This window comes from Salmo trutta, chromosome 33, assembly GCF_901001165.1.
Source record: "Salmo trutta chromosome 33, fSalTru1.1, whole genome shotgun sequence".
In the NCBI taxonomy this organism is placed as follows: domain Eukaryota; kingdom Metazoa; phylum Chordata; class Actinopteri; order Salmoniformes; family Salmonidae; genus Salmo; species Salmo trutta.
The window spans coordinates 34,927,811-34,950,000 of NC_042989.1; the positions used below are offsets into that span (position 1 = coordinate 34,927,811).

The window sequence follows — 22,190 nt, forward strand, 5'->3', positions numbered from 1 at the left end:
GGAAAAGCAGCCAACAAGTGCTCAGCATATGTGGGAACTCCTTTAAGCATTCCAGGTTAAACTGGTTGAGAGAATGCCAAGAGTGTGCAAAGCTGTCAAGGCAAAGTGTGGCTACTTTGAAGAATCTCAAATATAAAATACTTTTTTGGTTACTACATGATTCCATAGGTGTCATTTCATAGTTGTGATGTCTTCACTATTATTGTACAATGTAGAAAATAGTACAAAATAAAGAAAAACCCTTGAATGAGTAGGTGTCCAAACTTTTGACTGGTACTGTATATTTTAAAGGATGAATATTAGAACACAGAGAAAGAAAAAGAAAAAAAACATACTAAGAATAAGGAGGAATATCAAACTACTGTTTAAGTCCATAGCGACCAGTCTGTTACAGTGTGTGTGTGTGTGTGTGTGTGTGTGTGTGTGTAGATGAGCGTCTCACCCCCTGTGCGTGGAGGTATTCTACAGTCTTGGTGATGGTGTGGAGCACGGAGCTGGCTTCTCGCTCTGAGAAGACCTTCTGTTTGAGGATCCGGTCCAGCAGCTCCCCACCTCTCATCAGCTCTGTCACCAGATATACCTGCTTCCCATTGTCATACACCTGACAGATGGAGAGAACACATGATGGATGGTTCAGGGTGAGTGTGTGTGTGTGTGAGAGAGAGAGAGTGTGAGTGAGTGAGTGAGTACTCACGTCCTTCAGGGTGATGATGTTGGGGTGCTGGCCGTATCTCAACAGGATCTCAATCTCCTCTGAGGGGTCTGTCATGGTCTTGTCAATCACCTGACAATACACAATAATATTATAAATCCTCCATTAGGAGACGGTGTGAGAGACGAGAAATGACTGGAACGGCACTCTCCAAAAAGACCTTCATCAAAATAATGAATAGTCATGTCCAACTACTGGTTTGGAAGGATTCATCAGCCCACAAGGTAGATGGATAAGATCTTGGGGTTCTTGGGAGAGTGACAACCCAGAGAGGGAGGTTACAGTCTGTGTTCTGACCTTGGCGGCGTACTCTGTGTTGGTGGCTTTGTGGATGCAGCGCTTGCAAACGGAGAAAGAGCCCATGCCGATGTCCTCCTTCAACATGTAGCCGTCGCTGAACAACACGTTCTTTCCATGGAGTTGCTGTATGAACCACACACACACACACACACACCTATGGTATAGTGCTTGAACTACAGTCTACAACAGTGCTTTACAAACAACAATGTATTTTAATATTATACTTTCTTCTATTATGATGTATTCATCCACCCACACACACTCCCCATCACAGTTGTGGTAAAGCACAGAAAACATTGGAGGTAAAGGTATTAGACCAAGCAATTCAACTGGATTAGCGGTTTACTCCTCAACAACATGTGCAGTGTGAAATCATCAAGCAATTAAACCCAAGCCTTATCTGCCCTAAGTAAGTATAGCTTTCACTGTCATTACATTACACTGATTGACACAGTGTTGTAGGATGGAGAAATATGGCCATCTAGTGGTCAGAGAGTGAAAGAGCATGTTCTCCTTCAAAACGCCAACGAAAGACAAAATCTTGGGGAAGGAGCCATTCTGGCTGTCAGATAGATCTCTGTCTTCTTGCTGTCTATATGATATAGTTTTTCATAGAAAATAATATAAGAAATGAGAACGCGCCTGCTAAATGGCATATATTATAATGATATATTAATAGTAGGCATTTCCCATCTGTGATGGACTGCTGACCTGGACCACTGGGTGTGGTGTTGGCTTGGCCGGCTCCTTGGCCCCCTCCTCATCCAGCATGGCTGGGGCGACGAAGCTGAAGCCACGGAAGAGCTGGTGGGCTCCGGCACTGGGTGGAACACCTGGGGAGTCTGTGGGAATCAGAGCAAGAACACAAGTTCATACACACTTGAAACAGACAGGAGAGCCAAAGATTATTTATTTGCCACAAATGTTCTAGTTTGACTAATTGTTACCAGCTGACAAACTTCAAAATGGCATTATAATATGTTTCATTCACCTAAATAACAAAAATTAGACTCGGTTTGATTCAGTCCACCCTTAGCGGTGTTGGTAAAAAGTGGATGTTTCTGCTGTTCATGGATATATACTGCTCAAAAAAATAAAGGGAACACTTAACACATCCTAGATCTGAATATAAGAAATAATCTTATTAAATACTTTTTTCTTTACATAGTTGAATGTGCTGACAACAAAATCACACAAAAATAAATCAATGGAAATCCAATTTATCAACCCATGGAGGTCTGGATTTGGAGCTCAGTAGTGTGTGTGGCCTCCACGTGCCTGTATGACCTCCCTACAACGCGTGGGCATGCTCCTGATGAGGTGACGGATGGTCTCCTGAGGGATCTCCTCCCAGACCTGGACTAAAGCATCCGCCAACTCCTGGACAGTCTGTGGTGCAACGTGGCGTTGGTGGATGGAGCGAGACATGATGTCCCAGATGTGCTCAATTGGATTCAGGTCTGGGGAACGGGCAGGCCAGTCCATAGCATCAATGCCTTCTTCTTGCAGGAACTGCTGACACACTCCAGCCACATGAGGTCTAGCATTGTCTTGCATTAGGAGGAACCCAGGGCCAACCGCACCAGCATATGGTCTCACAAGGCGTCTGAGGATCTCATCTCGGTACCTAATGGCAGTCAGGCTACCTCTGGCGAGCACATGGAGGGCTGTGCGGCCCCCCAAAGAAATGCCACCCCACACCATGACTGACCCCCCGCCAAACCGGTCATGCTGGAGGATGTTGCAGGCAGCAGAACGTTCTCCACGGCGTCTCCAGACTCTGTCATGTCTGTCACGTGCTTAGTGTGAACCTGCTTTCATCTGTGAAGAGCACAGGGCGCCAGTGGCGAATTTGCCAATCGTGGTGTTCTCTGGCAAATGCCAAACGACCTGCACGGTGTTGGGCTGTAAGCACAACCCCCACCTGTGGACGTCGGGCCCTCATACCATCCTCATGGAGTCTGTTTCTGACCGTTTGAGCAGACACATGCACATTTGTGGCCTGTTGGAGGTCATTTTGCAGGGCTCTGGCAGTGCTTCTCCTGCTCCTCCTTGCACAAAGGCGGAGGTAGCGGTCCTGCTGCTGGGTTGTTGCCCTCCTACGGCCTCCTCCACGTCTCCTGATGTACTGGCCTGTCTCCTGGTAGCGCCTCCATGCTCTGGACACTACGCTGACAGACACAGCAAACCTTCTTGCCACAGCTCGCATTGATGTGCCATCCTAAATGAGCTGCACTACCTGAGCCACCTGTGTGGGTTGTAGACTCAGTCTCATGCTACCACTAGAGTGAAAGCACCGCCAGCATTCAAAAGTGACCAAAACATCAGCCAGGAAGTATAGGAACTGAGAAGTGGTCTGTGGTCCCCACCTGCAGAACCACTCCTTTATTGGGGGTGTCTTGCTAATTGCCTATAATTTCCACCTGTTGTCTATTCCATTTGCACAACAGCATGTGAAATTTATTGTCAATCAGTGTTGCTTCCTAAGTGGACAGTTTGATTTCACAGAAGTGTGATTGACTTGGAGTTACATTGTGTTGTTTACGTGTTTGAGCAGTGTAGTATTTTCCACGTAACTTAAAAAAAACGGAAGTGGGGACTCCGCTCAGGCGTCTTTTTACTCCTGCTTCGTCAGGTTAGATTCAGTCAGCTTTTTACTCCTGCTTCGTCAGGTTAGATTCAGTCAGCTTTTTACTCCTGCTACGCCAGGTTAGATTCAGTCAGCTTTTTACTCCTGCTACGCCAGGTTAGATTCAGTCAGCTTTTTACTCCTGCTACGCCAGGTTAGATTCAGTCAGCTTTTTACTCCTGCTACGCCAGGTTAGATTCAGTCAGCTTTTTACTCCTGCTACGCCAGGTTAGATTCAGTCAGCTTTTTACTCCTGCTACGCCAGGTTAGATTCAGTCAGCTTTTTACTCCTGCTACGCCAGGTTAGATTCAGTCAGCTTTTTACTCCTGCTACGCCAGGTTAGATTCAGTCAGCTTTTTACTCCTGCTACGCCAGGTTAGATTCAGTCAGCTTTTTATTCCTGCTACTCCAGGTTAGATTCAGTCAGCTTTTTATTCCTGCTACGCCAGGTTAGATTCAGTCAGCTTTTTACGCCTGCTACGCCTGCTACACCAGGTTAGATTCAGTCAGCTTTTTACTCCTGCTTCGTCAGGTTAGATTGTCAGCCCTGGTCTGTCTTGTCACGCTAGGACAAGTGACTCTTGTCAACTTTGACCGCTTACCTTTGGGTGTGCGGGAGGTGAACTCTGAGTCGAAGTAGAAGGTGTCGTCTGGTCGGGCCACCGCCGGCTTGAACGGGGGTGGGATCTCTCGCCGGAACAGTTTCTGAAAGAGTTAAAATAGTTTCTGAAAAGGTTTCAAATAATGGAGACTTGAGAATTGCCTGAAGCATATGACAAGATTCATTTAAAAATGCTAATTGATAATGAGATTGATAATGAGTCCTGATAGGACTACACTATGAGTGTGCGATGAGTGCTAGAGGGGAGGCCCCACTCACGTTCCAGTCGATGGTGGAGAAAAAAGTGTGGCGTTTGATCTCCTCTGCACCATCCGCCCCGGACCCTGTCCACACAATCACACTATTAGTATGGATGACTGCATACAACATCACCAGCTCTATGCTTAAAGCGGCAATCAGCAGTTGAAGCAATGCGTTCTTCCCGCCACCCTAGCAAGTTCATAAACAGATCTATGAATGCATGGTGTTCACGATATCAACATTCACGATATCAACATTATAGTTTTATAATGTAGTTTTAACCATGTTTATATTTGTTAAATACAACAAGTTTATATTTTCAGTTCTGATTGGGTACGACAGTTGAACTAAGCTCATGAGGCATTTATAAGTTATATTCTTCAAGAATCAATAGTTACATGGACCAACTTAAAGTTAATCATTTGTTTGACATTTTAAAATGATCGTGCCCCAGGTTATATGAAAAACCACGTTGATATGGTCTATAACCAACACAGATACAATACCAGAGCTAGTGATATGCCTTGTAAAATCCCAAGAGTAAACAGTACTGCGAGGAGCACGTTTTTCTATACAGGCATTTGTCTATGGAATAGCCTCCCCTTGGAGATCAAGCAAAGAAAAAGTTAAAATAGCTTTAAAAAGCAGGAAAAGGATTTTCATTTGGACAAGTGTGTCAAAGAGAAACCAGTCCACTGCTCCTTGTGCCCCCTGCTGCTGGTCAGGTGTATTATCTGAAGGATCAGTAGGATGTGCAATTAGATTGTTTTATTGCGAAATGAATATGGTTGATTTTTAAGGTTATGCAGTGAATAGTTCCACTTTTTATGTTGTCAATATAAATGAATGTATTTATGGTTGTTTGCAAATTTTGTCTTGCCTTTTAATCATATGTGTTTGGAAACAAGCATTTTAAATGAATGCTTTAAAGTGATATCCTCTGGGTCCACATTGTACATTTTGTTATATATATATGTCTGTTACCCAAAATAAATGTAACTCAATACATATCCTTAATTTATAAGTTTAAAAAAATGAACGTAGCAACTGCAGATTGCTCCTTTAATATCAAATCGGTCTTATTATACCACAGTAATTACTCTCCTAGTGGAGTAACCACTGTAATTACCTTGTCACTGGCTGGTGGGTTAGTACTCACCCATTCTGTTGATGGGGTTCCTCTTGAACAGAGCTCGGAGGAGACTCTGGGCCTCTGTACTCAGGAATTGGGGCATTCCCAATCTGGCCCTGCAGGGGAAGACATTGTTAAATCCAGAAGTTTTATAAAATAGCAGCCTGGTTAACGCTGCTGAACGTTCACCACGGTTTCCTTGAACGCAGCATTCAGGCTGGTTTAGTCGGGCTAAATAAATAGTACTGCTCTGGTAATAATTACAGGCACCCTAGCCAGTGATTGTGGGCCCAGTGTGGTTCGGCAATGGGACCCTATTCCCTATATAGTGTTGAATTATATAAACTCACTCAGCAAAAAAAGAAACGTCCTCTCACTGTCAACTGCATTTATTTTCAGCAAACTTAACGTGTAAATATTTGTATGAACATAAGATTCAACAACAGACAAATTGAACAAGTTCCACAGACATGTGACTAACATAAATGGAAAAATGTGTCCCTGAACCACGAGGGGGGGGGGTCAAAATCAAAAGTAACAGTCAGTATCTGGTGTGGCCACCAGCTACATTAAGTACTGCAGTGCATCTCCTCCTCATGGACTGCACCAGATTTGCCAGTTCTTACTGTGAGATGTTACCCCACTCTTCCACCAAGGCACCTGTAAGTTTCTGGACATTTCTGAGGGGAATGGCCCTAGTCCTCACCCTCCGATCCAACAGGTCCCAGATGTGATCAATGGGATTGAGATCCGAGCTCTTCGCTGGCCATAGCAGAACACTGACATTCCTGTCTCGCAGGAAATCACGCACAGAACGAGCAGTATGGCTGGTTGCATTGTCATGCTGGAGGGTCATGTCAGGATGAGCCTGCAGGAGGGTACCACATGAGGAGGATGTCTTCCCTGCGTTGAGATTGCCTGCAATGACAACAAGTTCAGTTCGATGATGCTGTGACACACCGCCCCAGACCATGACGGACCCTCCACCTCCAAATCGATCCCGCTCCAGAGTACAGGCCTCGGTGTAACACTCATTCCTTTGACGATAAATGCGAATCCGACCATCACTCCTGGTGAGACAAAACCGTGACTCGTCAGTGAAAAGCACTTTTTGCCAATCCTGTCTGGTCCAGCGATGTTGGGTTTGTGCCCATAGGCGACATTGCTGCCGGTGATGTCTGGTGAGGACCTGCCTTACAACAGGCCTACAAGCCCTCAGTCCAGCCTCTCTCAGCCTATGGCAGACAGTCTGAGCACTGATGGTGGGAATGTGTGTTCCTGGTGTAACTCGGGCAGTTGTTGTTGCCATCCTGTACCTGTCCCGCAGGTGTGATGTTCGGATGTACCAATCCTGTCTCCCTGTAGCGCTGTCTTAGGCGTCTCACAGTACGGACATTGCAATTTATTGCCCTGGCCACATCTGCAGTCCTCATGCCTCCTTGCAGCATGCCTAAGGCACATTCACACAGATGAGTAGGGACCATGAGCCTCTTTCTTTTGGTGTTTTTCAGAGTCAATAGAAAGACCTCTTTAGTGTCCTAAGTTTTCATAACTGTGACCTTTATTGCCTACCGTCTGTAAGCTGTTAGTGTCTTAACGACTGTTCCACAGGTGCATGTTCATTAATTGTTTATGGTTCATTGAACAAGCATGGGAAACAGTGTTTAAACCCTTTACAATGAAAATCTGTGAAGTTAGTTGGATTTTTACAAATCATCTTTGAAAGACAGGGTCCTGAAAAAGGGACGGTTCTTTTTTTGCTGAGTTTATATGGCTTATCAAAAGACCTATTCTGTGATGGCATCTACTTACTTGAGGATGAGGTTCATGGTCTCTTTGCGGTCCTTCCCTTGGAACGGTAGCGAGCCGGTCAGCATCTCAAACTGTCAAACAAATACAACCACCACCCTTTAAAAAAAAACATCTTCCACATTCAATTCTACAGCTCTGACGCAAACACACATCATACTCACGTCTGTTTTAAAAAAAATGTATTTCACCTTTATTTAACCAGGTAGGCTAGTTGAGAACAAGTTCTCATTTGCAACTGCCACCTGGCCAAGATAAAGCATAGCAATTCGACACATACAACAACAGAGTTACACATGGAATAAACAAAACATAGTCAATAATACAGTAGAACAAAAGAAAAAAAGTCTATATACAGTGAGTGCAAATGAGGTAAGTTAAGGCAATAAATAGGCCATGGTGGCGAAGTAATTACAATATAGCAATTAAACACTGGAACGGTAGATGTGCAGAAGATGAATGTGCAAGTAAAGATACTGGGGTGCAAAGGAGCAAGATAAATAAATACAGTATGGGGATGAGGTAGGTAGCTAGCCCATCTGTAAACAGCCCATCTATGTACAGGTGCAGTGATCTGACAGTTGGTGCTTAAAGCTAGTGAGGGAGATATGGGTCTCCAGCTTCAGAGATTTTTGCAGTTCGTTCCAGTCATTGGCAGCAGAGAACTGGAAGGAAAGACGACCAAAGGAGGAATTGGCTTTGGCGGTGACCAGTGAGATATACCTGCTGGAGCGTGTGCTACGAGTGGGTGCTGCTGTGGTGACCAGTGATCTGAGATAAGGCGGGGCTTTACCTAGCAGAGACTTGTAGATAACCTGTAGCCAGTGGGTTTGGCGACAAGTATGAAGCGAGGGCCAGCCAACGAGAGCGTACAGGTCGCAATGGTGGGTAGTGTATGAGGCTTTGGTGACAAAACAGATGGCACTGTGATAGACTGCATCCAGTTTGTTGAGTAGAGTGTTGGAGGCTATTTCACAGATGATATCACCGAAGTCGAGGATCGGTAGGATGGTCAGTTTTACGAGGGTATGTTTGGCAGCATGAGTGAAGGATGCTTTGTTGCGATATAGGAAGCCGATTCTAGATTTAATTTTGGATTGGAGATGCTTAATGTGAGACTGGAAGGAGAGTTTACAGTCTAACCAGACACCCAGGTATTTGTAGTTGTCCACATATTCTAAGTCAGAGCCGTCCAGAGTAGTGATGCTGGATGGGCGGGCAGGTGCGGGCAGTGATCGATTGAAGAGCATGCATTTAGTTTTATTTGCGTTTACGAGCAGTTGGAGGCCACGGAAGGAGCGTTGTATGGCATTGAAGCTCGCCTGGAGGCTTGTTAACACAGTGTCCAAAGAGGGGCCAGAAGTATACAGAATGGTGTCATCTGCGTAGAGGTGGATCAGAGAATCACCAGCAGCATCATTGATGTATACAGAGAAGAGAGTTGGCCTGAGAATTGAACCCTGTGGCACACCCATAGAGACTGCCAGAGGTCCGGACAACAGGCCCTCCGATTTGACACACTGAACTCTATCAGAGAAGTAGTTGGTAAACCAGGCAAGGCAATCATTTGAGAAACCAAGGCTTTCGAGTCTGCCAATAAGAATGTGGTGATTGACAGAGTCGAAAGCCTTGGCCAGGTCTATGAATACGGCTGCACAGTAATGTCTCTTATCGATGGCTGTTATGATGTCGTTTAGGACCTTAAGCGTGGCTGAGGTGCACCCATGACCAGCTCTGAAACCAGATTGCATAGCGGAGAAGGTACGGTGGGATTCGAAATGGTCGGTAATTTGTTTGTTAACTTGGCTTTCGAAGACTTTAGAAAGGCAGAGTAGGATAGATAGTCTGTAGCAGTTTGGGTCTAGAGTGTCTCCCCCTTTGAAGAGGGGGATGACCGTGGCAGCTTTCCAATCTTTGGGAATCTCAGACGATACGAAAGAGAAGTTGAACAGGCTAGTAATAGGGGTTGCAACAATTTCGGCAGATAATTTTAGAAAGAGAGGGTCCAGATTGTCTAGCCCAGCTGATTTGTATGGGTCCAGATTTTGCAGCTCTTTCAGAACATCAGCTATCTGGATTTGGGTGAAGGAGAAATGGTGGGGGCTTTGGCGGGTTGCTGTGGAGGGTGCCGGGCAGTTGACCGGGGTAGGGGTAGCCAGGTGGAAAGCATGGCCAGCCGTAGAGAAATGCTTATTGAAATTCTCAATTATAGTGGATTTAATCGGCGGTAACAGTGTTTCCTAGCCTCAGAGCAGTGGGCAGCTGGGAGGAGGTGCTCTTATTCTCCATGGACTTTACAGTGTCCCCGAACTTTTTGGAGTTAGTACTACAGGATGCAAATTTCTGTTTGAAAAAGCTAGCCTTAGCTTTTCTAACTGTTTGATCGTTTGTATTGTGAAGGTTATGTTCATTAGGCACCAAACGGAAGAAAACAGACTGAAACAGGGAGAAACTACCCAAATGTGTCCACTAACTAACATTTATTTTCATTTTCAATTGCAAAGTGTTTTACCAAGTTGTGCACTAATGAATATGACCCAAACGACAGATGAAATGACTCACCATCAGTACCCCAAACGACCACCAGTCGGCGCTCTGTATGTGGCCCTGCCTGTTCACCACCTCTGGCGCCATGTATTCCACCGTACCACAGAAGGAGTAGGCCTTCTTCTCTTGGTCAACAGCCTCTTTACATAAGCCAAAATCTGGGGAGAAGACAGCACAAGTCAGTTACTATCCAATTACCTGTACTACCATAAACACACATCATGAATACACACGACAGACAGAGGAAGAAAGGACATTAACACTATGCTTTATGGAAATGGCCAGGAGTTTGACTGTAATAACTAGTCTATAGACTACAATTAGGGCCCAGGCCAGGTCTGCAATTGTACCCTATTCCCTATGGTGGGTAATTCTAGAGGGCCCTGGTCAAAAGGAGTGCACTATATTTTAGGGAAGAGGATGCCATTTCAGACAAAGCCCTAGAGCTCTCTCCTAGCCAGGTCACATGATCAGGGAAAACTATCCGTACCACTTCCTGATGCCATGACGACTCTTCAGGTATTCTAAGGCCTTATCATTCAAATGCTCCATGTGAAGGTAATACACCACACTGGGATATTTAAGGTCACCTGTGGCTTTTGTGTGCCAACAAGGTAAACGGACGATAGAGGAGAGAGTGATTACAGGGTAGATAAGATGCAGGAGAAACATCATTCATTTCAGGGTCATGCTCTACATCAGCTGTTGTTTTTTGGTTACTGTACCACCAACTGAATTTTGTTTTGGCCGGAGTACCCCTGAAGTACTCCCTCATGTGCATTTTACCTGTAGGCCTATGGTCTCATGAGTCTTCCCAAGAACACGTGCCCCCAGGGTCCTAGTACCCTCTGTGGACAGGCCTAGTACCCTCTGTGGACAGGCCAAGTACCCCCAGGAACAGACAAGAGTGGTGCCGACTCACTGACTAATGGGGAGGCCAAGTGGAACGAGAGAATAGGCAGAGGGACGTGTGTGTGTGTGTGGGGGGTGGGTTAGTGTGTGTGTGTGTGTGTGTGTGTGTGGGGGGGGGGGGGTAATGTCATATATACAGTTGCAAGAAAAAGTATGTGAACCACCTGGAATTACCTGGATTTCTGCATAGTTTGGTCACCAAATTTGATCTAAGTCACAACAATAGGCAAACTTAGTGTGCTTAAACTAATAACACAAATTATTATATTTTTCTTGTCTATATTGAAGCCATCATTTAAACATTCAGTGTAGGTTGGAAAAAGTATGTCAACCCCTAGGCTAATGACTTCTCCAAAAGCTAATTAGAGTCAGTAGTCAGCTAACCTGGAGTCCAATCAATGAGACGAGATTGGAGATGTTGGTTAGAGCTGCCCTGCACTATAAAAAAAACACAAAATTTGAGTTTGCTATTCACAAGAAGCATTGCCTGATGTGAACCATGTTTCGAACAAAAGACATATCAGAATATCTAACATTAAGAATTGTGGACTTGCATAAAGCTGGAAAGGGTTACCAAAGTATCTCTAAAGCCTTGATGTCCATCAGTCCACGGTAAGACAAATTGTCTATAAATGGAGAAAGTTCAGCACTGTTGCTACTCTCCCTAGGAGTGGCCGTCCTGCAAAGATGACTGCAAGAGCACAGCGCAGAATGCTCACTGAGGTTAAGAATCCTAGAGTGTCAGATAAAGACTTACAGAAATTTCTGGAACGTGCTAACATCTCGACGAGTCTACAATACGCAAAATCCGAAACAAGAATGGTGCTCATGGGAGAACATCGTGGAAGAAGCCACTGCTATCCAAAAAAAAAACATTGCTGCATGTCTGAAGTTTGCAAAAGTGCAGCTGGATGTTCCACAGCGGTACTGGCAAAATATTCTGTGGACAGATGAAACTACAGTTGAGTTGTTTGGAAGGAACACACAACACTATGTGTGGAGAAGAAAAGGCACAGCACAGCAACATCACAACCTCATCCCAACTGTAAAGTATAGTGGAGGGAGCATCATGGTTTGGGCTGCTTTGCTGCCTTAGGGCCTGGACAGCTTGCCATTGTCGACGGAAGAATGAATTCCCAAGTTTATCAAGACATTTTGCAGGAGAATGTTAGGCTACCTGTCTGCCAATTGAAGCTCAACGGAAGTTGGGTGAGGCAACAGGACAACAACCCAAAACACAGAAGTAAATTAACAGAATCGCTTCAACAGAAGAAAATACACCTTCTGGAATGGCCCAGTCAGTCCTGACCTCAACCGATTGAGATGCTGTGGCATGACCTCAAGAGAGCAGTTCACACCAGACATGCCAAGAATATTGCTGAACTGAAACAGTTTTGTAAAGAGGAATGGTCCAAAATTCCTCCTGACCGTTGTGTAGGTCTGATCTGAAACTACAGAAAACGTTTGGTTGAGGTTATTGCTGCCAAAGGAGGGTCAACCAGTTATTAAATCCAAGGGTTCACATACTTTTTTCACCCTGCACTGTGAATGTTTATACGGTGTGTTCAATAAAGACATGAAAACGTATAATTGTTTGTGTGTTATTAGTTTAAGCACACTGTGTTTGTCTATTGTTGTGACCTAGATGAAGATCAGATCAAATTTTATGACCAATTTATGCAGAAATCCAGGTATTTCCAAAGGGTTCACATGCTTTTTCTTGCCACTGTATAGACTTCTGTGTAAGCACTTTGTGACATCAGCGAATGTAAAAAAAGGCTTTATAAAATACATGTAACTGATTGATTCCTTATTGAGGTCACTTGTTAAATCAACTTCAAATCAGTGTAGATGAAGTGGAATACAGGTTAAACAATAATTTAGATCTTGAGCTAACAGACATGGATTGTGTATGTGTGCCATTCAGAGGGTTAATTGGCAAGACAAAATATTTAAGTATTATAGTTGTAGGTGCCGTGTGCACCAGTTTGTGTGAAGAACTGCGTTCACGCTTAACAGTTTCCCGTGTCTATCAAGAATGTATTTGGGTGGTGGACCAATCTAGACAACTGTGGGAAGCATTGGAGTCAACATGGGCCAGCATCCCTGTGGAACGCTTTCGACGCCTTGTAGTCCATGCCCCGACGAATTGAGTCTGTTCTGAGGGAAAAGGGGGATGGGACTCAATATTAGGAAGGTGTTCTTCATGTTTGGTATACTCAGTGTATATTGTAGGGGGGGGGGGGGGGGGGGGGGGGTAGTGTGTGTGTCCTACCTGTGAGTTTGATATGGCCCTCTTCATCCAGTAGAATGCTACAACAGAATAGAGAGTTAGTGTCAGTTGTGCCACACACACAACCACAGACTGGTCTCCGCGTAGTGTCACACAACCACAGACTGGTCTCCGCGTAGTGTCACACAACCACAGACTGGTCTCCGCGTAGTGTCACACAACCACAGACTGGTCTCCGCGTAGTGTCACACAACCACAGACTGGTCTCCGCGTAGTGTCACACAACCACAGACTGGTCTCCGCGTAGTGTCACACAACCACAGACTGGTCTCCGCGTAGTGTCACACAACCACAGACTGGTCTCCGCGTAGTGTCACACAACCACAGACTGGTCTCCGCGTTGTGTCACAACCGGATTGCAAATGACTTGGCATTATGAGGGTAGAATATTTTCTGAGTTCAAAAACAAGTCTGTAGACTCCATTTTATATAGTAGCCCTAGTCCTCCCTCTTTCCTTCACAGAAATGTTTATGTAATAGCAAAAGCGCAGCCCAAATCAAGTTGCCCCCCTCAGTTAATTCACAGTATCAGAAATGTATATGCCACACACAATAACATTTATGTAATCGGTCTGTGCACTCTGGCAAGGCTTTCTCATTCTCTAGTATCCATATGTCATGTTAAGATTCCAGTACTCAAGACCAGACATGATGATTGTTGATAACATCAATGACCCCCATCAAAACTGAGAGGACAATCAATTATACTGCAGTGAAATTTGCCAGTTTCTAAAAATGTAAATTAAGGGGCCTTGAATAATGTATATACACATAGAAGAGATAGCTAACATAGAAGCACATTGCATCTCAAGGTTCCTGTCATTTTAGAAGAAAAATAATTTGTGGGTTGGGGCTACACTAGCATAGCACAGCACGAGGTCCTCTAGCTGAGTTGGTAGAGCATGGCGATTTCAACACCAGGATTGTGGGTTCAATTCTCACTGGGGCTACTGATGTGTAAAATATATGCACACATGACTAAGTTGCTTTGGATAAAAGTGTCTGCTAAATGGCATATATTATTATTGTAGGAAGGTGATGCTACGCTAGGCTAGCGAGGACTAGCTGCCCTCCGCTGAGGCTCCACCTACTTCTCAGGTTTGAGGTCTCTGTAGATGATGCCCAGGCTATGCAGGTGGTCCAGGCCCAGAGCCAGCTCTGCTAGGTAGAACTTCACATCCTCCTCTGTGAACATCACCTGGATACCACACACAAAATATAATGCAGAGAGGTTATAATAACCATGACACATAAGATGTCACAAAGATACATTTTTCTGGAACATAGGTCCTTGAGGTCCACCTCTTTAGACAGTCTGGTGAAGAGATTTCCTCTTCTCAGAAAACATTAAGAACAAACCTCTTTAGACAGTCTGGTGAAGAGATCTCCACCTCTCAGAAAGTCCAGGATCAGGTAGAGCTTTCCCTCTGTCTGAAATGCTAGAGACACACACACACACACACAATGGGCTAGCACAAGTGTATATCCAGTGCTAAATCATTTGCATCAAAATGCCTGGCAAAGCTAGAGCACCCAAAACTGTTCCCATTCATCGTATAAACATGGAGGGCACTGCCCACGATGACCACAGGGAAGGTTATCGCTAAGTGACACGGCCCTGTGGTCCTTTACCATGTTATCTGAACAAAGGTCTGGTTGTTAACTCACCGTAGTGGAGTTTGACCACGAAGGGGTGGTTGACGTCTGCCAGGATGTCTCTCTCCATCTTGGTCCTCACCCGGTCTCTCACTGTGGGGTGGGGAAAGGGTCGCACCATTTCAGAGCTGTCAGAAGGTTAGCGCAAAACAATGCTACTACATTAGCTTGGTAACAGATGGGTTTGGAAAAGGGAGTCCATGACTAAGACATAACTTAAACAAAATGCTAAACTGTCAGTGTCACCAAAATTATTTCAATCTCACTCAATGGATACCGTATTTGAGAATTCAGTTAAAAGAAAAAACGGCAAATCCTTTAAATATTTTGATAATACAAATAATATTTTTTGTTGTTGAAAATAATGAAAATGTGAACGGACTTTGTTGAACGATTAGACAGATTTTCAGCACACAACGGCAGTGAGTTGTAATCTGTGAGACAATCTGTTCCCATTGATAATTACACTGTCAAGGTGTTTACATCTAGTGTAGACCACAGCAGTAGACCACAGCACCTGTTGACAGGGTGGGGAGCGACTGAGACCGACTGCTAGCGGTGTGGTCTTCTACAACTACACATACAGGAAGACGAGATGCACACTAACTAATTTCTCCTTACTATCAGAGCCTTGAGACAAGTTCAAAACACTGGGGGCAAAATTGTAAAGCAAACTGGCACGTAGAGTACGGAGCGAACGCAAAGACATGTCAACAAATGAAATGTGAGACCAAGCCTTGACTATGAAGATGTGGTTATGAAAGCGTGAGCTCCGTTGGATGGATTCAGAGACACTTATGTTTGCTCCACAAGTGGGCTGTTTTTGTTTACCACCCCAAAAACATCACAACATGTTTACCACCCCATGAACGTGTAGCTACAGTATCGTTTCCCATGATAGTACATGTCTCTATTCAACTGTGTGTGTGTGTGTGTGTACCTTTGAGGGTGGCTTTTCTCAGGACCTTCATAGCATACAGCTCGTTGTCGTCGGGAGGTGTCACCTTCCGCACCAAGAACACCTGCAGGCAACGCAAGACAACATCCAACTCTCAATCCTAGAAAAATGAACTACTAGATAGGACAACGGACATTCCCATCCAAGTCAATGCTCTGTGATGGAGGGACTGGCGGTGATATTATATATATATATTTCTATGCTCAATGCAATAAGCTACAAACCTATGGGAGCGACAAGGGGGATGGTCATTGGAACTACTACATGTGATGTTCTCTGGCATTCTTCCTGGCCGGTATAATAATAATAAATAATATAAATACTGTATTTTGTAACCAATACCTCACCACCTTAATTATGTAGTCAGGCCAAGTCAGTGTAAATAATGAAAGTCCTATCTTACTGCGAAACAGCCTGGCCTGAGACCCAGAGCAATAAACTCAACCAGAGGACAAAAACCCCCTGCTATTTTAGATCTTGTCATCTGAAGTGTGAGAGAAATTAAATGGAATTAATACGAATGAACATTAAATGGGTTTGTTTAGATGCGTACTTGTTTAGATGCGTACTTGTTTAGATGCGTACTTGTTTAGATGCGTACTTGTTTAGATGCGTACTTGTTTAGATGCGTACTTGTTGTAAATTGGACTTTGAACGGATTTGTCTAGAATGTGTTCTAAGTGCTCTAAATAAAGATAGACCACCTTCTGTGGTACATCAGTAGAGCAAGCAGAGGTGGGTGAAGCAGTGAGCTGGAAGACAGGCAGTGTGTGTGTGTGTGTGTGTGTGTGTGTGTGTGTGTGTGTGTAAGCCAGGTATGAGATATCATCAGCATCAGGTCCAAGGGCTTGTCAGAACAATGCATTCTCAAGCCATACATATGGAAATGGACATTTCCATTTGCAGGGTTTTGCCTTTGTATTACCGAGGCTCTCTTGTTATCCCCACATGCTTCAAGATGGCCACCATTGCATTCTTGGGTACAGGAACAAAGATAACTGAACTAAATGACTATCGCCCCGTAGCACTCACTTCTGTCATCATGAAGTGCTTTGAGATACTAGTCAAGGATCATATCACTTCCACCTTACCTGCCACCCTAGCTAGACCCACTTCAATTTGCTTACCACCCCAATAGGTCCACAGACCATGCAATCACCATCGCACTGCACACTGCCCTATTCCATCTGGACAAGAGGAATACCTATGTAAGAATGCTGTTCATTGACTACAGCTCAGCATTCAACACCATAGTTCCCTCCAAACTCATCATGAAGCTTGAGACCCTGGGTCTCGACCCCGCCCTGTGCAATTGGGTCCTGGACTTCCTGATGGGCCACCCCCAGGTGGTGAAAGTAGGAAACAACATCTACACTCCGCTGATCCTCAACACTGGGGCCCCACAAGGGTACATGCTCAGCCCCTTCTTTTACTCCCTGTTCACCCATGACTGCGTGGCCATGCACGCATCCAACTCAATCATCAAGTTTGCAGACGACATAACAGTGGTGGTTTGATCCCCAACAACAAGACAGCCTACTGGGAGGTGAGGACACTCGGAGTAAGGTGTCAGGAAAATAACCTCTCACTCAACGTCAACAGAAGAAAGGAGATGATCGTGGACTTCAGGAAACAGCAGAGGGTGCACCCCCCCATCCACGTCGACGGGACAGTAGTGGAGAAGGTGGAACATTTTAAGTTTCTGGGCATACACATCATGGACAAACTGAAATGGTCCACCCACAGACAGTGTGGTGAAGAAGGCACAACAGCGCATCTTCAATCTCAGGAGGCTCCTGAAATTTGGCTTGTCACCTAAAACTTTTACAGATGCACAATCGAGAGCATCCTGTCGGGCTGTATCACCACCTGGTACGGAAACTGCACCGCCTTGGGAGTGATTGGACGCTGCTAAAGCATGGGTTTTCAAACCGCTCCTCTGGGACCTCCAGACTTTTCACAGTTGTGTTGTAGCCCTGAACTAGCTCGCCTGGTTCACCTAGTCAAGGGCTTGATGATTAGTTGAATCAAACTAATCTGTGGAATAGTTCAAATGCGTGGAACGGCTGGAGGAGAGGTCTGAAAACCACTGTGCTAAAACACCAGCTTTCTGCATGGTTTAAAGTGGAAAGTATTTCTACTAAAGAGATAAGCTTAGCAGTCAGTCATTACTATCTGTCACAAAGTCAAACACGATTCACTTCCCTAAACAAGGTCAGAAGTGTAGTAAAACATGCTGCAGTGAATGTCATTTTGTTCTAACCATTATCCCCCACTAACGAGGAGGAGGAGGAGACGGCATTGTTGCTAGGTCCCATTTTGATCTAATCCAGGGATGGGCAACTCGTCTTCAGGGGCCGGACTGGTGTCACTTTTCCCCCCATCCCTAGCAAAACACAGCTGATTCAACTAATTACATTCTAAACTGATCACCAGATTAGTTGATTATTGGAGTCAGGTGTGTTAGCTGGGGCAAAAGTGAGACACCAATCAGGCCCCTGAGGACTGAATTTGCCCATCCCTGTTCTAAATCAGTGAGTTGCTTTATGACGGAGGCCATCACTGATCTCTCCCAGATTGGACAAGTGAAAGCAAGATTTCTATCCTACTGTTTAAACCAGGGGTGGGCAACTCCAGTCCCCGAGGGCCTGATTGGTGTCACACCTTTTCTCCATCCCTAGAAAACACAGCTGATTCATCAAATTGCATTCTAAACTGAAGATCATGATTAGGTGATTATTGGAGTCAGGTGTGTTAGCTGGGGAAAAACTGACACCAAATCAGGTCCTCGAGGACTGGAATTACCCACCCCTGGTTTAAACCAATCTACCATTTATCTGCAAGCAGAGGGTTAATGGAACATGGGCAATGTACTACCTTAGACAATCTCTTACCTTGCCAAAGGAGCCCTGGCCCAGCACTTTAAGCAGCTCAAACTGGCGGGCGTCGGCTTTCTCTGAGCCCTCCTTGACCACATTGGTGATGTTGATCTCCTTGATGACATCATTGTCCTAGACAGCAACAAAAACAAGGTCCATTATGCAGGAGACAGCATAGTAGGTCACCCTTCCAAGATAAAACATTGACACCATCTACAGATAAAACCCATCCTAAGATTTTGCCATGCGTCCTTTGGTAGTACAAATCTGTCTTTCTCCAAACGGTCCAGTGAGGAAAACCAAAGACGTTTGATCACGTGACCATGAAAATAAACTATTCTTGATAAGAATATTTCAGAATGAATAGGACCAGAGCTTCCTACAGTGCATACAAATAACTATCGCATGTAGCTTAGCAGCAAGATGTTGAGGAGCTGCAAGATGTTGAGGAGCTGGTTGATACAGACAGAGGTCTTAGGAGCAAGACGTTTAGGAGCTGGTTGATGTTGAGGAGCTGGTTGATGTTGAGGAGCTGCAAGATGTTGAGGAGCTGCAAGATGTTGAGGAGCTGCTTGATACAGACAGAGGTCTTAGGAGCAAGACGTTTAGGAGCTGGTTGATGTTGAGGAGCTGGTTGATGTTGAGGAGCTGGTTGATGTTGAGGAGCTGCAAGATGTTGAGGAGCTGCTTGATACAGACAGAGGTCTTAGGAGCTGCTGGGAGTTGGTTGATACAGGTTCCTCTTTTCTCATTCTAGGTTGTGTCCTGATCAAAGTGTGTGTACTTAATTCTAAGAAGCCAAATGAAAAGAGCAAGAGGTTAGAAAACCAGGTATTACCAGAGGATATATATATAGAGAGAGAGGGTTCAGAGAACGGTAATGGCTTGGTGCAGCAGTGCTATTTAGGCTTAGAAGACAGAGAGAGAACAAGTGTGTAGACCAAAAAACCCCAAATCCCCTGGGAAACTTCTCAACCCTCAGGTGTATTTGTGTTGTGGGCAGCTTGTCGGAACAGTGAGGCTGATGGCACCATTTACTGTCAATGATACTGAGAATGGTAACAGTAACCACAACTTTAAATAATTCTGTTTTTACACCAGTGTTGTTGCACATAGGCTGCTTTAGAGCCTAGGCCTACTGAATATTACTGAAATTACAACATTCACACAGTACGCACAGACCATTTGTTTTTTTGCAAATACATTGCCTTTATACGTTATACCATGTTTGCTAAGACATCTCAATATAGCCAACTCCAGTATGCAGAGTTGCAGTGCAATACCATGTGAAGTGACCCAACCCCAGGCCCCTTAAGCCTCGTTCTCACTGCAGGCCTCAATGCTCAAAATCCGTTTTAAACTACTGACTGTCTAGACAGCAAGTTACAAGTGACCAAATCAGATGTGTGCTCAGACAGCAGTCATTTGACCAAATCAGATGTGTGTTCAGACAGCAGTCATTTGACCAAATCAGATGTGTTCAGACAGCAGTCATTTGACCAAATCAGACAGCAGTCATTTGCTGACAAGGCTACGCTAGTTGTCATAGTAACAACGGGTATGTGTGCAGTGGTGTAAGCTGATTGGTCGTGGTGCTCGTGCTTCCTGTCACTCAGAAGTTATGTAGCAAGCTAAGGTGACAACAACGTTGTCATGGACGTTTCCCAGTTGCTTTGAATGTTTAAAATCATAGTGTAAGAACACTTATAACGCCTCAAACGATGAGATCCAACTTTCAAAACGAGTCCTTTTTGGCTAACCACAGCAGTCCTCTAGCTAGTTAGCCGTTTAGCTTTCTTGCACAGTCCCTAATTTCTTTGTAAACAAGCTAGTTAGCGACCACATGTTTTTGTCAAAAAGTCAGAGTAGCTAGCAAGCAGCAAGATATGCCAAATAAGTCAAACCCACTTGAGGGCAAACAAATCCGATTTGACTGTCACGTGGCCAGGAATCAGAAGGTGGTTTGAAACTTTGCTTGAAATATCCGATTCCATGTGTTTTTTGGCTGTTCAGACAGCATGAAAAAGAGATTCAAATCAGAAATGCAAATAAATAGAATTTGAGTCACTTCAAATTTGCAAATGTGAATAAGGCTTTAGACTCCAGTATGCAGTAGGCTAGTAACCATGTGCAGTGACCCAAGCATAGTGAGTAGACAATCATACTACTGAGGGTATAACTAACACTAGAGACAAACACTCCTCTACCACACTGCTGACTGAGTTAACACTGAGTCACCATGAAATTACAATACCTCACCACCTTAATTATGTAGTCAGGCCTAGTCAGTGTAAATAATGAAAGTCCTATCTTACTGCGAAACAGCCTGGCCTGAGACCCAGAGCAATAAACTCAACCAGAGGACAAAAACCCCCTGCTATTTTAGATCTTGTCACCTGAAGTGTGAGAGAAATTAAATGGAATTAATACGAATGAACATTAAATGCGTACTTGTTTAGATGCGTACTTGTTTACATGCGCACTTGTTTAGATGCGTACTTGTTTAGATGCGTACTTGTTGTAAATTGGACTAATTACACATGAACATTGAACGGATTTGTCTAGAATATGTTCTAAGTGCTCTAAATAAAGATAGACCACCTTCTGTGGTACATCAGTAGAGCAAGCAGAGGTGGGTGAAGCAGTGAGCTGAAAGACAGGCAGTGTGTGTGTGTGTGTGTGTGTGTGTGTGTGAGCCAGGTATGAGATATCTCAAACCCACTGCATCGGTCTCCTACAAAGCTAGCAGGTATACATACGATCGGTAGTTAAAATGTACGTTTATTGTAATCAAGGTAAGTTGTTTGGAATAAATTAGTACATTCTTAACAAATTAACCCCTACCGTCAAGAACAATATTACAGTACATGGCCAAAAGTATGTGGACACCTGCTCGTCAAACATACTTAAAAATGTGGCAAAAGTCAAGGGGTCTGAATACTCTCTGAATGACACATACATACTGTCAATATCTCTGTGTTTAGGATTCAAATAACTGACATACTGTGAAGCACTTCGACTCATTCAGGTGTTTCACAGGAACTGGATAATGACCAAGGTGATAATGAGGAACACCTACATTTACATTTTAGTCATTTAGCAGACGCTCTTATCCAGAGCGACTTACAGTAGTGAATGCATACATTTCATAGAATTTTTTTCTGTGCTGGTCCCCCTTGGGAATCGAACCCACAACCCTGGCGTTGCAAACACCATGCTCTACCAACTGAGCTACAGGGAAGACCTGCGATGTGAAGGCCTTTAACCCGTTGAGTCAGACTGCTTCGACCACAATAAGCTCTCATAACACTTGCTGCCACACAGCACAATAGAATAAGTGTTCATTCATTGATACACCTACACAACTGCCATATACCTCAATAGCTGCTTTTGGCACTGCACATTCATAGTCTGTCAACAGGAAGCAAAACAAAACAAAGAAGAGGACAGGAAATGCGGAACAATACATTCTAACACACATGACATGCCTTTTACACATC

At 44.4% G+C, this 22,190-nt stretch overlaps 1 protein-coding gene across 7 annotated transcripts in view; it reads right to left on the reverse strand.

Moving 5' to 3' along the window:
- Window positions 1-22,190, reverse strand: part of LOC115172888 (ribosomal protein S6 kinase 2 alpha) — an 81,645-nt gene that overhangs the window by 9,409 nt on the left and 50,046 nt on the right. For all 7 annotated transcript variants that reach the window (XM_029730721.1, XM_029730723.1, XM_029730724.1 and 4 more), the window contains 15 exons: window positions 18,706-18,822; window positions 15,794-15,875; window positions 14,866-14,946; window positions 14,557-14,636; window positions 14,289-14,395; window positions 13,180-13,217; window positions 10,008-10,150; window positions 7,449-7,519; window positions 5,664-5,752; window positions 4,523-4,587; window positions 4,245-4,347; window positions 1,724-1,854; window positions 1,010-1,135; window positions 695-784; window positions 443-601 (listed from right to left, as the gene is read on the reverse strand). In XM_029730721.1, coding sequence (XP_029586581.1) covers window positions 443-601; window positions 695-784; window positions 1,010-1,135; window positions 1,724-1,854; window positions 4,245-4,347; window positions 4,523-4,587; window positions 5,664-5,752; window positions 7,449-7,519; window positions 10,008-10,150; window positions 13,180-13,217; window positions 14,289-14,395; window positions 14,557-14,636; window positions 14,866-14,946; window positions 15,794-15,875; window positions 18,706-18,822 — 1,482 coding nt within the window. The remainder of the gene's footprint in view (window positions 1-442; window positions 602-694; window positions 785-1,009; window positions 1,136-1,723; window positions 1,855-4,244; window positions 4,348-4,522; window positions 4,588-5,663; window positions 5,753-7,448; window positions 7,520-10,007; window positions 10,151-13,179; window positions 13,218-14,288; window positions 14,396-14,556; window positions 14,637-14,865; window positions 14,947-15,793; window positions 15,876-18,705; window positions 18,823-22,190) is intronic.